At 33.6% G+C, this 13,399-nt stretch overlaps 3 protein-coding genes and 2 non-coding genes across 6 annotated transcripts; all 5 read left to right on the top strand.

Annotated features, from left to right (window-relative positions):
• The first annotated feature begins 1,546 nt into the window (after nucleotides 1–1,546).
• On the top strand, nucleotides 1,547–3,539 carry LOC126661422 (uncharacterized). Its single transcript, XM_050355276.2, has 6 exons — nucleotides 1,547–1,669; nucleotides 2,414–2,457; nucleotides 2,598–2,616; nucleotides 2,735–2,815; nucleotides 2,949–3,053; nucleotides 3,153–3,539. The coding sequence occupies exons 2-6, from the start codon at nucleotides 2,453–2,455 to the stop codon at nucleotides 3,267–3,269; spliced, it is 327 nt and encodes a 108-aa protein (XP_050211233.1). The 5' UTR covers nucleotides 1,547–1,669; nucleotides 2,414–2,452; the 3' UTR covers nucleotides 3,270–3,539.
• LOC126662378 (small nucleolar RNA Z159/U59) lies at nucleotides 1,776–1,859 on the top strand. Its single transcript, XR_007635755.1, has one exon. It is a non-coding gene; the product is annotated as a small nucleolar RNA Z159/U59 (small nucleolar RNA).
• On the top strand, nucleotides 1,917–2,003 carry LOC126662445 (small nucleolar RNA Z159/U59). Its single transcript, XR_007635817.1, has one exon. It is a non-coding gene; the product is annotated as a small nucleolar RNA Z159/U59 (small nucleolar RNA).
• A 1,803-nt stretch (nucleotides 3,540–5,342) lies between the features above and the next one.
• LOC126659663 (uncharacterized) lies at nucleotides 5,343–7,966 on the top strand. Of its 2 annotated transcripts, none has more exons than XM_050352978.2 (2): nucleotides 5,343–5,759; nucleotides 7,630–7,747. In XM_050352978.2, exons 1-2 carry the CDS (start codon nucleotides 5,451–5,453, stop codon nucleotides 7,681–7,683), a joined length of 363 nt encoding a protein of 120 aa, XP_050208935.1. In that variant the 5' UTR covers nucleotides 5,343–5,450; the 3' UTR covers nucleotides 7,684–7,747. The 2 variants fall into 2 exon arrangements, with proteins under 2 accessions (XP_050208935.1, XP_050208934.1); XM_050352977.2 differs by having other exon boundaries at nucleotides 5,346–5,759; nucleotides 7,653–7,966.
• Nucleotides 7,967–9,796: 1,830 nt separating this feature from the next.
• Nucleotides 9,797–13,399, top strand: LOC126661091 (uncharacterized). Its single transcript, XM_050354855.2, has 7 exons — nucleotides 9,797–10,644; nucleotides 11,518–11,650; nucleotides 11,770–11,823; nucleotides 11,937–12,028; nucleotides 12,487–12,725; nucleotides 12,881–13,039; nucleotides 13,143–13,399. Exons 1-7 carry the CDS (start codon nucleotides 9,986–9,988, stop codon nucleotides 13,226–13,228), a joined length of 1,422 nt encoding a protein of 473 aa, XP_050210812.1. The 5' UTR covers nucleotides 9,797–9,985; the 3' UTR covers nucleotides 13,229–13,399.

Genomic DNA, 13,399 nt, shown 5'->3' with positions numbered 1-13,399 from the left:
AGTCACCAACAAACAATTGAATCAAAATGAATCAGCATCACTCATGCTAAAAATCCAGAAAATCAAGCAAATCCTAAAATTGGATCTCAGTTTTTACTGCAATCAATGCAATTCCAAAAACCATTTAAGCTCCGTTTGTTTATTGAGAAAATGCAAGAAATGAGAGAGAGAAAAACCAAAATATTTTTAAACAAGCATTTCATTTAATTCTCTTAGATCAAACAAACTCCTCGTCTCAATTTCACTCTCTCTATTACAAAAATCAAACACAAACAAATAACTCATTACATTAATCATTCCAAGAAGAAACTCGGCAAAAATATAACGAAAATAAAAAACTTAAAATTTACCAGTAAGGTCTATTCATAAAACTTACTAGTAAGATGTTCGTAAAACTTTTTTACTATCAAAAACCACTTTACCAACAAAATCACTATTCAAAACTGGAGAGTGTACTTCACTCTTTAAGGTAAGAGTGGGGAGGGGGGTATTTACCAAAAATACACAATTTCAGGGTATAAATGATCCTATTTTCCAGCTTTGAACTTTTTTTAATATTTTGACACAAGTTCGGGGGTGAGAGTGATCCTTTGTTCGGTATACATTTGTCTAGAAATCCCTACATTTTTGCAAACAATGCCACAAAAACAATGTAATTTTACAAAAGGTTAATAGGTTGAAAAAACCCTGACCTTTTTTTTAATTTTCAATTCCACCCTGACGTTGCCTTTTTTTTAATTGTACCCTATTTCGCATTTTTGGTTTTCAATTGCACCATGAGATAAAAAAATAAATAAATAATTTTCTTATTATAAGGATTAAAATATATAAAACAAATATATTGAAGGATCATTTCATACTTTTTTTCATATGGAAAAAATTCAATAAATCCTTAAACTTAAAAAAGTCTCAAATAAATCCATAATAAAATCTTAATTATAATTCATTATTAATTTTTAATACACCACACTCCGCTTTCATCGGACCTACCATCACCGGACCAATCGACCGAACTCCGCTTATCACCTACCATCGGAAACCACCGGAAAGTTATCTTCTCAATAAAATAAAAATAAATAAATTAAATTTAAATTAATTAATTATATTTTTTTTTAAAATTTTGGGAGGATGAGCAGCTGCTCCTCCTCTGGCTGCTCCTCCGGTGAGGAGCTTCTCTCCTCCCAATTTTTTTTAAAAAGAATTTAATTAATTAATTCAAATTTAATTTGTTTATTTTTATTTTATTGAGAAGATGACTTTTTTATATAATTTATAATTTTAAAAAGTATTTAGATTTTTTGATAAATATAAAGGATCTATTTTAAATATTATCCAAATAAAAAGAGTTTAATTGAATGTCTCATGGTGCAATTGAAAACTAAAAATGTAAAATAGGATAAAATTGAAAAAATTACAACGCTGGGGTGGCATTGAAAATCAAAACAAAGGCTAGGGTCTTTTCAAGTCTATTAGCCTTTACAAAAAGCCCTAGTAATTTGGTGGGCTTGGCTAAAAGAAACCCAAGTACAACAATGACAAGGCTTCAATTCTAAAACTCACCCACAAAGAAAAGGTTTCAAGATTTTAGGGTTTTGACTATAAATCTCACTACTCACAGCTCAAAGCCGCCGTTACCGCTCAGTCGCCGGATCCGAAAGCCGTCACTCAGGTATACCACTCCTTCGTCTCTTCTCTTCACTGTTCGCCCTAATTTAACCACAGTCCTGTTATAATTGATTTCATTATCATATACTTTTAGGGTTTATATTATTGGTGTCTCTAATGATGTGTACTTTTTCAAACTTTCGTTCTTCTGAGATAATTACCTTGCGGAAATTAGTGATCTGAACTGAAGAGACAGTTATTTTCTGTTTGTTTTTTAAATTTATGTGATTATTGAAGAAATGTTAGTGTTAGCCTCTGATGATGATGAAAAAATTACTTTCGTTCTTCTGAGATTCTCTGTGCGGAAACCTAATTTTGGAGACCTGAACTGAAGGGGCTGTTGATTGTTTAATTTTTATTTGTTAAGGATTTTTAGAATTGTTTTGGAGTTTGTTAATTGCTGTGATTGTTGCGGTCTGTGTGATTCGGTCAGTTTGCTTATTTCCGAGTAATTGTGATGAACACTCGGAGTGCGACGTCTGATATGAGATTTTCATGCTGAAATAGAGTTTGTGAAAGTGTAAAATTTACTATTTGTTTGCCATTCAGATAATCCTTGCTGGTTTGTAAGCTCAAAGAAGTCTAGATGTAGCATCATTTGTTTTTGCATTGAATCACAGATATAGCATTTGCTTTATACAAATGTATCAACACGAAATGATTTTCTTTTGTTATTTCCCTTGGATTGGTTTGTAGTTATATTGTTTCTTCAATGATTAATTATTGCGTTCTATTGTTTTTGTGCTAGGATATTTGTTGAAGACAGTCTTAAAAGGTTCTTTCAAATATGAGGTACGGTTTATTCTTTCGATATTTTGTTGTTTGTCCACTTTCTTGTGTATTTCAATGTCTGTATTAGATGATTTTTCTAGTTTCAGTATTTCTTTATTAAAACGCTAACATTTCTGTTTTTTTTGTTATTAATGTTCTAGCCGGCCAATGGATGAAGATGTAAGTCTTTATTCCCATCCTACTATCATTTGGTCAGCTATGTTTCTGTGATATAGTTTGTTCATCCCTAAGGTGCTGGTTTTAATAGTTTGTTTGTCTGTGCGTGCCATTGTGGCAGGTTCCTACTAAGAATGAGGAGGAGGAGTTCAACACAGGACCTCTCTCAGTACTCATGATGAGTGTCAAAAATAACACACAGGTTCTGCAATTTAAGATCTCTTAATCTGCCTATGTAGTCTAGCTATTAGAAAGTTTCTATTATGCTGAGTTGTGGTCATTTAATGGTTATGATGTCTCATTAGAAGTTTGCTCTATCTTTGTACGCTGAACAGGTGCTGATTAATTGCCGCAACAACAAAAAACTTCTCGGGCGTGTTAGAGCCTTTGATAGACATTGCAATATGGTCCTTGAAAATGTGAGAGAAATGTGGACTGAGGTTAGTGTTTTGATCTCTGTTTTTCAAAATTCTTTTTTCTTTGGTTTAGGTTAGTGTTTTGATCTCTGTTATTTGACATTGCAATTTGTTTTTGTTTAGGTACCAAAGACCGGAAAAGGCAAGAAAAAGGCGATGCCTGTTAACAAGGATAGATTCATTAGTAAGATGTTTCTTCGCGGAGACTCGGTAATAATTGTTCTGAGGAATCCTAAGTAAGCTGGAGCTGCTTTTGAATTTGACGTTAGATTGCTGCAAAACTTGGCCAGAGTGAAAGTTCCATATTTGCTGTAAAAGCCATTTGCGTTAAAATGTATGTCTTGAGGCCCCTAATCCTAGTTAGTCTTTGTCTTTTGTTACTATAGACAAAGTGCATTAACCCTTGTGAAGACATAAAAACATTGCTGAGGTTATTGTATATGTAAAGGCACTGCTTAGATTTCTTGTGTATTGCTACTTTTGGTGAAATTATTCATGAATTTGAAGGAATCGGGAGTTGCGAATTGCTTCTTTTAGTAATTACTAATTTACTAGTATAGCTTTATGCGCTTAGTATGACATTTTATTTATTTATTTAATATATTTTTAATCTTTGTTTTTGTTGTTTTTCCTTTCAAGGCTTAGGCCATCAAACGACTAATTCAATTGAATCAATTCCCTGTGCTTCGTTTCTTGCATTTGCAGAGCCTCTTGCAAAGAGCTGAGCTGCAAACTGTATTTCTCTTAAGCTTCAGTTACCTATTTTCTTGTTAGCGGCTTGAAGCTCCTTGTACTTCTTTTCACTTACCTCGAGCTTTACAAGCAATACCTCTTCCCCTATGTTTGTGTTCTCGGACTCGGATAGCTTCGGATTCAGCTACTCTTGTTAATTCGAGTTCAAATTCCTTGGCATTTTCTCGAGCTTCCGCTAACTCCCTTCTTAAACTTACTTCAATCGTCGACACCTCTGCAGATGCTTTTTTCACATTAAGCGATCCCTTCTTTAACTTTATGAATTCTCCATCAGTTTCTCCTTTTTCTACCTCTACGACCGTCCATTTGTTGCCTTGACGGGCTCATCTTTATCCTCACATCTGAAATTTGGGTGGTTTCCTGCCTTTGGTTTCAACAATTCTATTCCTTTTTTTTTGTCAAATTTCAAAACAAAAATGATGTCAACATCACAATTTAAAATGAGTAAAATTTTAAAAGAAAAATGTAGGAGTTTTTTTTAGTATGTTAATAGAATATATTTAAAATTAAATATAAATTTAAGCTATTCAGAAAAATATAAAATGAATTTCAGTTTAAATTAAAATATAATACAAAAGTAATTTATTGTTATTTGAAGAAGATATATTTGTAGATAAAGTACAAAACTGTATTTCCACTTATATTTATGAGAAATCCTCAAAACTATCCTAAAATATCATTTACTGTATAAAAATACCAATCGACTCTATATATTACACTCCTACCATAGAAAAAAATACTTTTTATACCCAATCAATTAAATAAGAGCTTGTCGACACGTGCATTAGATCTGGGTTAGAGCGCGCGGTAGGCTTGGGTCAGCGTGCGTTAGTCCTGAATAACATATAAAATATGTATATGTATCATTTGTGTATTTTTTATGTATCTGCAATATTTTGAATATCATTATTTATATTTATCTAAAAAGCACATATCTATCATATATATATTGTATCTAAAGAGCAGGTACAAGTATTGCTTGTAAAGTAGATACATCTCATGGGATTTTAAAAACAATTTCTAATGAGATTTTAAACAGTTTCTAAAAATAATAGTTTAAAACTGTCTTAAAAACCGTTTCTAATATTGTTTCTAATGGGATTTTCTAACAGTTTCTAAAAAGACGGAGTATTTTTATAAATTTTAAGAGTAAAAAAGTAAATTTCCAAAAAAAAAGTAAAAAATAATCAGTATGTGAAGTATTTATCCAAAAATTAAATTTTAATTAATCTTTTTTGCTAAGTTTAGGGTGCAAAATGAACGTTTGTTCATTATTTATCCTCCCAAATAGTATGAAATTAATGACGTGCAAACTAAAAAAACGTAAAAAAACTTAAAAAATACTTCAGGAGAAGCCGGGAAATTTGTTTCCGGCACCTGATACTCAAATCCTGTTGATTTTGAAGTCTTATCTGTCATTGTGTTTTTTGAGATTCGAACAGGCGGAGACAATATGTTTTTTTGTTTTTTCAGTTTTTAGTAAAAGGTCGAAATTATAATAATTAGTGCGGTAATTAGTCAAATTAGGGCGGTATTTAACAACACCCAAAATTAAGCCTAAACTCCACACGTGACAGACTCTGCATTCTCCGCTCTACAAAACCTCAAAAACAAAAACCCTTCTCCAAAACAAACACAAGCAAATTCCAAACCTCAATTCTCTGAATCATGGCAGAATCCAAAGACACCCCAAAAACTATCACCAACAACAATAACCCAAACGAACCCACAAATCTCCTCTCATTACTTCCCAAATTCAACCTCAAATTTCCATTCTTTAACCACTCAGAGCCACAGCCACAGGCACAATTGGTGGTTAAAGAGGACCAACAAACGGGAATTAGCGAGAGAGAAGCCGAGAATAAACCCAATTTTGTTCGGTTACCTAATGCTAATAATCCCAAGTTTACGGCGCCTTTCGGTATTGAGGTTGAAGAGGGCAGTGGAAGGACTCATAAACCTATTGTTATATGGCAGGTAAAATAGTGAGATTTTCAAACTTTAAATTCTGTTTTTTATTTGAAGTTATTTGGATATGTTTGTAGTGAGTTATTGTATTTCTAGGTGAAGTTGAATGTTTTAGAAATTGAGTAATGTGATTTAAGATATGTATTGAGGTGTTTAGATGAATGTGGTGTTGAAAAATTAAGATGGGTGTTGGGGAAGTTTGCTTAATTTTATGTGTTTTAATTCAAATGTGATAAATTTAGGGAGAAACCTAGGTAGCACGGACTGCACGAACACTTCATATGATCAACGTTTCCCGTTCCCGAAACATGTCGGACATGAAACTTCAATTTTTACATATTAAAACCTTTAGTTAATGCCGTGTCCGTGTCCGTGTCCAAGTGTCCTAGAAATAGGACTGAGCAAAGGGCACAGAAGATGATGGCCGTATAATTTGTTTATTATGTTATATGCATTCAAGTTCCTTTTTGAATTTGTCATCATTTTGTTGCTGCTATGCTTTCACTTTGCTATTTTGTAAGATTTGGTAATTATTTGATATTTACTCGGTCTATTAAAAAAGTTCACATTTTTTAAGACATGCTACACTAGAAGGTTTGAGGAAGAGAAAAAAAGGATTCGTGTTTGTTTTCTATAGAGGCTATGGATCTTATAATTCATATGGAATAACCTAGGTAATGGATCTTATATAATATTGTAATACGACTGTTATATATAGTAGAATAATATCCAATTTGGAGGATGTTTATGGAGCTTTTTGCATTAAAATTTGAACAAGCAGTCGAGTGGGTACCACCTATCGCCCCATACAATATGTTAGTTATGGTGATTATTAGGCTTAATATGTATCAACTCATTGGCCAATAAAAATTGTGGGACTTAAATTGTTGCTTACATGTGGAGGCTGATCATAATAAGATAATATGAAATGGATGATTATTCTGGTACCATAGATGAAGTTGTTGAGCTTTCTCAAGTTTTGATGACCGGCTTCTTGTATGTACTTGGTGGTAGCAATGTCGGATTGGATAGGAAAAGAGAGAATAGTGGGTTGGAGCATTCTTTGTCTTTCTTTTTGGTATTTCTATGTTTAAAGGTTAGTTGTTTTGAATAATTGATTGCTTTGATATATTTAAAAAGTAGCTAAGAATCAAAAAGGCAAATATGGGAGCTAGAAATGGTAGAGTACTTTGATGTTTAGGCGGACGTCATTTTTACTTTATAGGAGATGTTAGTACATGTTCATTTATGTGTTGACATATGTTATGACTGCTTAGATTAAGCATGAGATGGGGAAAAGAATCTGGTCCTGTCCATATAAACCTAACTAGGATTTCCTTGATCGATCAAATTCACGCTTCCTGAAGACATGTTTTTCGGAAATCAACAACAAAAATCTAAGGTTTAAATTCCAATGATAAATGCCTCAATGAATGATATCCTCAAGAGCTTTTGAAATTTCTAAACTTCTGAAGTTGCTTCTGAGATCAATTGTTAGAATGCCCAAGTCCATGTTCTAAATTTCTGATAGTTGCAATATCTTGGCAGTCTTGCCTTACTATTCTACGCTTAAAGTATGGCTTCTTTTTGTCATAGTAGTAAAGTTTCTTTGCATAATCCTTGAATGTCGAACGTGAAAAACAAACATAGACATGCATTAAAATTTTATCGGCCTACTAAATATTTACCTTTCACGGAAGCCTGATGTGGAATGCTGAAATCCAAAAATGAAAGGCATGATAAGATGGGTTTCGGCATCCACATCAGCACCAATTGATTGGATTTTCAATCGATGATTCAAATTGTAAAAGAATGAAAGTTCGTATTTAGTTTTGGAAGTCCAAAATGTGTTTTCCTAGTTCTGATATTTTTAGCTTAGCTTCTATTTTTCAAATTCTTCAGGTTTATGCACTGGGTGGATTCATTATTTTGAAATGGGCATGGGCGAGATATAAGGAAAGGAACGAGAGAGCGAAGAAAGCATCCTCAGATGATGACCAATCATCCGATGAGAATCAATCACCGCCCGATGATAACTGAATGAGTCTGTGCAATCTCTTTGCAAGTGAATAGCTTCTTAGCTAACAGCAATTTTTGTAATTGCTTCTTTTTTTTCTGTCTAGTTCATATTGTTTAATGCTATCTGCTTTTAACAATCTTCATTGACACTGCTAAAAATTTCAATCACATTGTTACACATACTTTAACTAGAATCATACTCCCTTTGTCCCGTCCAATAAAGATAGGAAAGGTACGTTTTTTTTGTTTTATAAAAATAGAAAAAGTAACCACATTTATTGATAATTTAAAATAAAATTATCAAACTACCTTCATAATTTTATTGAATGAGCATCAAATATAGTAACTTTATAATATTCGTTTTTAGATATTTTAAAATGCATTATAGGAATATTTAAATATATCATAATTAAGGTGTTTCTTCATTATTGTAAATTCTACTATTTTTTCTATTTTTATGAGATGAGGGAGTATCAATCAATTTACTTTGAACCGAGTGAATTATTTTGAATTTTTGAAATTTAAAATGGAGCCAATCAAAATAGTCGGTTAATAGATAAAAAAATATAACAGTTAATTTACGATAGATTTTCTTTTTTGTATTTATTCAAGTTCAATTACTCGATTTACTTTGATTTGTAATGAATAATCTTCTCTTTTAATCAAATTCATTTTTGTGTTCACACTATGTATGGAAATTGCTAACAGCTCAATTTCATTACAAAATTTAATTTTCGTCGAAACATATTTTATATTAAATTTATGTAAAAAGGAAGAATTGAATCAATATTACCTCAAAAACAAAAGTTACCTTTTAAGCCCTCAAACAAATGGTGCATTTATAAGCAAATTACTATGAGTCTTTCATATTTATTATAATTCACATTATAATCTCTCTTATTTGAAAATTAAATGATATTGTCTTCACTTTTGTTTTTTATCAATGATTTAGTCATTCCGTCCATTCTTAGTGTTAGTCAACCGAGTTAATAAAACTATATATTTTCTCATTTTTGTTTCTTTTTTCGATTTCGTCCCTCATTTTCATTTCTGTCAATAATTTCGTCTATCATTTGAAAATTAATTTATCACTAAATCTTCAGACCCTGTTTACTAACATTAAAAATGGACGAACTAACTGGAAATAAAAGTGAAAAACCATATATTTGTTTTGCATAGTAATTTGCTCTACATTTATTTGTAATTAAGGATTATAAAGTAATTTAACTCAGTGAATAAAAAAAGGCTAATTACCTCAAAAACTACCGACCTTTTATTTTTTTTGATAACACCCCGATCTTTTAATTTTGTCAATTGCACCCTATTTCGTATTTTTACGTTTCAATAGCACCCTAAAATATTAAATTGAACTCTTTTCATTTGGATAAAGTTTAAAATAAATCCTTCATATTTTTAAAAAACTCTAAATATCATATAATATTTTACATTATACGTACAAACCCTCTTCTCTATAACAAAAATAAATAAATTAATAACAAAAAATAAATAAATCCGTTCGAACGCCGCCGCTCTCCGTCACCGGTCTTCCATGGAAGACGAGCTGCGCGTCTTCCATGGAAGACCTTCCTTTGGGGAAGACGATCTGCTGGTCTTCCATGACCGGAAGGAGGCCAGCTGCTGGTCCCGAAAGCGGCGGTGGGTGGTGGCGGATTCGGAAGCGGCAGCGGGTCGAGTGGAAAGGATGTCGGGGAAGATATTTTTTTTCTTTATTTTGAATTAGTGGAGAAGATGGTTTATTTGAACATATTTTAAGTTAAGAGACTTGTTAAAATTTAGCCAAGTAGAAAATAATATAAAATGACCCTTAAATTTAGTTATTTTATAAAACTTAATCCTTATAATCATGAAATCATCTATTTTTTTAATTTAGGGTGCTATTGAAATGTAAAAATACGAAATAAGATGCAATTAACGAAATTAAAAAGTCGGGGTATTATCGGAAAAAAAATGAAAGACCGGTAGTTTTTGGGGTGATTAGCCTAAAAAAAATTAAAGAAAACGTGTGTTTCCAGCTTTTAACGATTTGTAATGTAACCACTTCTGTTTAAACGGGTCGTTACCAACATTCTCACCCGTCCCTCACTCCGTCACCGATCTCCATTCACTCACTCCATTTAATTTTCTAATCCTAGGCCTGACTCTGACGCCGTTTCTTTCTCGTTAACGGTAACTATTCTTGTTTTTATTTCTCTCTCATGGCCACTAACGATTTTCCGGTCCTCACATATCCTCACGCGCCGTCGCGCCACCCTGACGCAGAGTCGGTAAACGGCGGAGACTACTACACTCCCTATGCAGACTCCGAAATATCAGGATCCGGAGCTCCGGCGACACCGTCCTCGAAACGTCACCACTACAGCAATAACAACGGAAGCAAGAAGCAAAAACCTAACGGAAAAGCAGGAGAATCGGAGCTGAACGTCGCCACCGTGGATTACCGGGAAGATTACCGGAAAGACAGGGAGGAATGGAGCGAGGCGGCGATAGCGTGTTTGATAGAGGCGTATACGGAGAGGTATAGAGAGGTGAATAAGGGGAACTTGAGAGGGAAAGATTGGGAGGAGGTGGCGGAGGCAGTGAGCGAGAGAGGAGGCGGCGGAGGAGGTGGCGGAGGAGGAGGGTATAATGGTAATTATAGTGGTAATGTTAAGAAAAAGAGTGTAGAGCAGTGTAAGAATAAGATTGATAATTTAAAGAAGAGATATAAACTGGAGTTACAGAGGGTAATTAGTAGCGGTAATAATAGTAATTGGCATTGGTTTAAGCTAATTGAAATGGTTATGGGAAATTCTTGTGCTAATAAGCTTGGTAGTGGTGAAGCTGAAGGTGCTGTGAATGTTAAACCACTCAAGAGGTAAAATATATCACATTGTAAATGTGAACTTTTTTTGCGTTTTTGCATTTTGTAGCCCGAATCTATTTTCCGGAAATTCTGATCATACCTGGAGTGCCAGGTTATGTACAATGTGGCACGGATGCCCGGATGCAACGTAGGATTAAAATTGCTTGAAAGATTTGGACTACAAAATACAAAAAACGCGAAATGTTATAATTTAATATGTAACGTTTTAAACCATGAGATTTAGATCGCTACAAACATTATATATTCAGATTTAATATGCCGATCAATGCCCTTTAATTTTAATATTTAATTTGGTTTAGCAAATTTGTGTGTCTATTTGTGATGAACTATGGAATAAATTATTATTAGATGATGATTAATTTTGCTATTTGTTTCATGTTTAGGTCGATTTGAGTGTGCTGAAATTCTCATATTAACTTGACAGAGTGCTTTTTTTGAGGTTATTCTAGGATGATACTTTTAATTTTAAGTATGGTTGGTTTTAGAATTAGCTCGTTATTAATTTCTGTACATCGAGAAGATTGAGCTTGAAGAACTGATATAAGAAATGGATCTTTAATTGCCGCTTGGAGAATGGAAGAATATGCCAGACCTCGGTAATTGCTTGAATGTGTCGCTGTTTTTGGTGGGTTTACTCTACTGATTGCTTGCTTATACTTAAATGAAATCTAGAGTTACAAGAATAGTTTCGTGTATGTTGGGGATTGACATCTAGAGAATTTGTAGCTTGCAATTGATACAAAATTGCATGTCTGATGTTGAATTGCGTTTGGCAAACAAATTGTTGTTGGGCGTACTGCCATGATGTATGAAGTGAAGGACCTTTGTGAATTTTAAATTAAATGTCTTAAATGTGCTATGCAGATATACACCTAGTGATCTTGCCTTTGCAAAGAACCTGAAAGCTAAATCGGTTCGTAAGTTAAAATGGCGGAGAGTAGTTTTTAAAATTAGTGGTGCTGCTTTAGCTGGAAACTCTGAAAATATCGACCCCAAGGTGCAATTTTATCTATTGTACAATTGTTGCTATTACTGCAATCAAGTGCACAATGTAGTGTCTTTTTGTTTATTGTTTTCTTGTCATTGCAATTTGAAGATCTGTTTTTCTATAATCAGGTGGCAACACACGTGGCGAGGGAAGTAGCTACTGCTTGCCGCCTTGGTTTAGAGGTATTGTGTAAATTCTTCTTTATTTGTTCTCTTTTGTAGTTATTTTCCTTTGTATACCTTTTTTAACTTCTTTGATCAGAACTTTTTTTTTTTTGGTTCATTTGCTTCTATAGGTAGCAATTGTTGTTGGGGGCCGCAATTTTTTCTGTGGAGATTCATGGATATCTGCTACTGGCTTAGATAAACCTATGGCATATCAGATTGGGTAAATTTCCTCAACATTAGAGCTTGCATAGCATTTTCTAACAGGGCATCGGTATATTACGAGAATGTTGCTCTGTGCTTTATACTATCACAATTGGAGCATGCATGGTTCATGATTGTTAATCTCTGTCATTCTAGTGTCCTTGAAATGGTTAAAACGGAGTGCCTGGAAAATAATAAATTTTGAGTCACTAGCTTTACAAGTATGTTTTGCATTGACCATGCTCCATGTGCAATTCTCTTGAGATATACCGACTGAATAGTCATCCTAATAAGCCTATATTAGCTGGTTTGCAGAAGCAACTTGTAAAGCTTGATTCAATACTAATGTGGCATCTAATGTTCCTACTTGTTAATGTATAAAATTTGTTTTCTTATCCGCAATTTGGCTTAAACTTTCTTGGGTATACTCGAGTTTTTGTATTTTTTGACTTGGTGATAACTTATGATGTCCCGTAGTATGATGGCAACAGTGATGAATGCCATACTGCTTCAGTCAGCTTTAGAGAAGTTGGATATTCAGACCCGGGTGCAAAGTGCATTTGCAATGCCAGATTTGGTTGAACCTTATAGCAGGCAAAAAGCAATCCGACATCTTGAGAAAGGAAGAGTTGTCATATTTGGCGGTATCGGTTCTGTTGTTGGAAATCCACTATTTAATACTACTGACGCAGCTGCAGCTCTAAGGGCTTCTGAAAGTATTTCCTCGTTCTGCCCTCCCTTTTAATATTTTTTGTTATTTTGAGCCCCCCCCCCCCCCCCCCCCCCCCTTTTATTTATTTTTTTATTTTGAGCTCTTCTAAAAGGATATTGATCTGGAATAAAATTTCTGATATCTATACGTATATGTCAGTTAATGCGGAAGCACTCCTTAAAGGCACAACTGTCAATGGAATCTCTGAAAACAGTAATGTAATACTGGATCGCATACCTTTCGGAGAAGTGGTTTCCAAGGGTGTTACTTGTATGGATACAATGGCAATTACGTACTGCGAAGAGAACGGAATTCCTGGTTTGTCATACTTCAACTTACAACTTTTTAATCGAGCTATTAACTAACCTCGTTTCTGTCTCCTTTCTCTACTCTACTGAAATTATGCGTTCTGATATTGCAGTCGTAATCTTCAATTTGCTCGAACCCGGGAACATTTGTAGAGCATTATGTGGAGATCAAGTTGGCACCTCTATTGATCAAGCATGAGAATGCATTTAGAATGACATGAAACTGCTGCTTTGTACTCTTTGTGAATTGGTATTTGTATATATTTAGAATGACAGCAATAGAAGCAAAGAAAAGATGAAACCAAGTGTAACCTATAATGTAAAATTAGTAAAATGACCGTTGCTTCGCTGTGGAAGTTATTAATTTAAA

Source organism: Mercurialis annua, linkage group LG8, assembly GCF_937616625.2.
Source record: "Mercurialis annua linkage group LG8, ddMerAnnu1.2, whole genome shotgun sequence".
NCBI lineage: Eukaryota > Viridiplantae > Streptophyta > Magnoliopsida > Malpighiales > Euphorbiaceae > Mercurialis > Mercurialis annua.
Note: the sequence above shows the minus strand (reverse complement) of the source record. Positions and strands in the feature narration are given on the sequence as shown.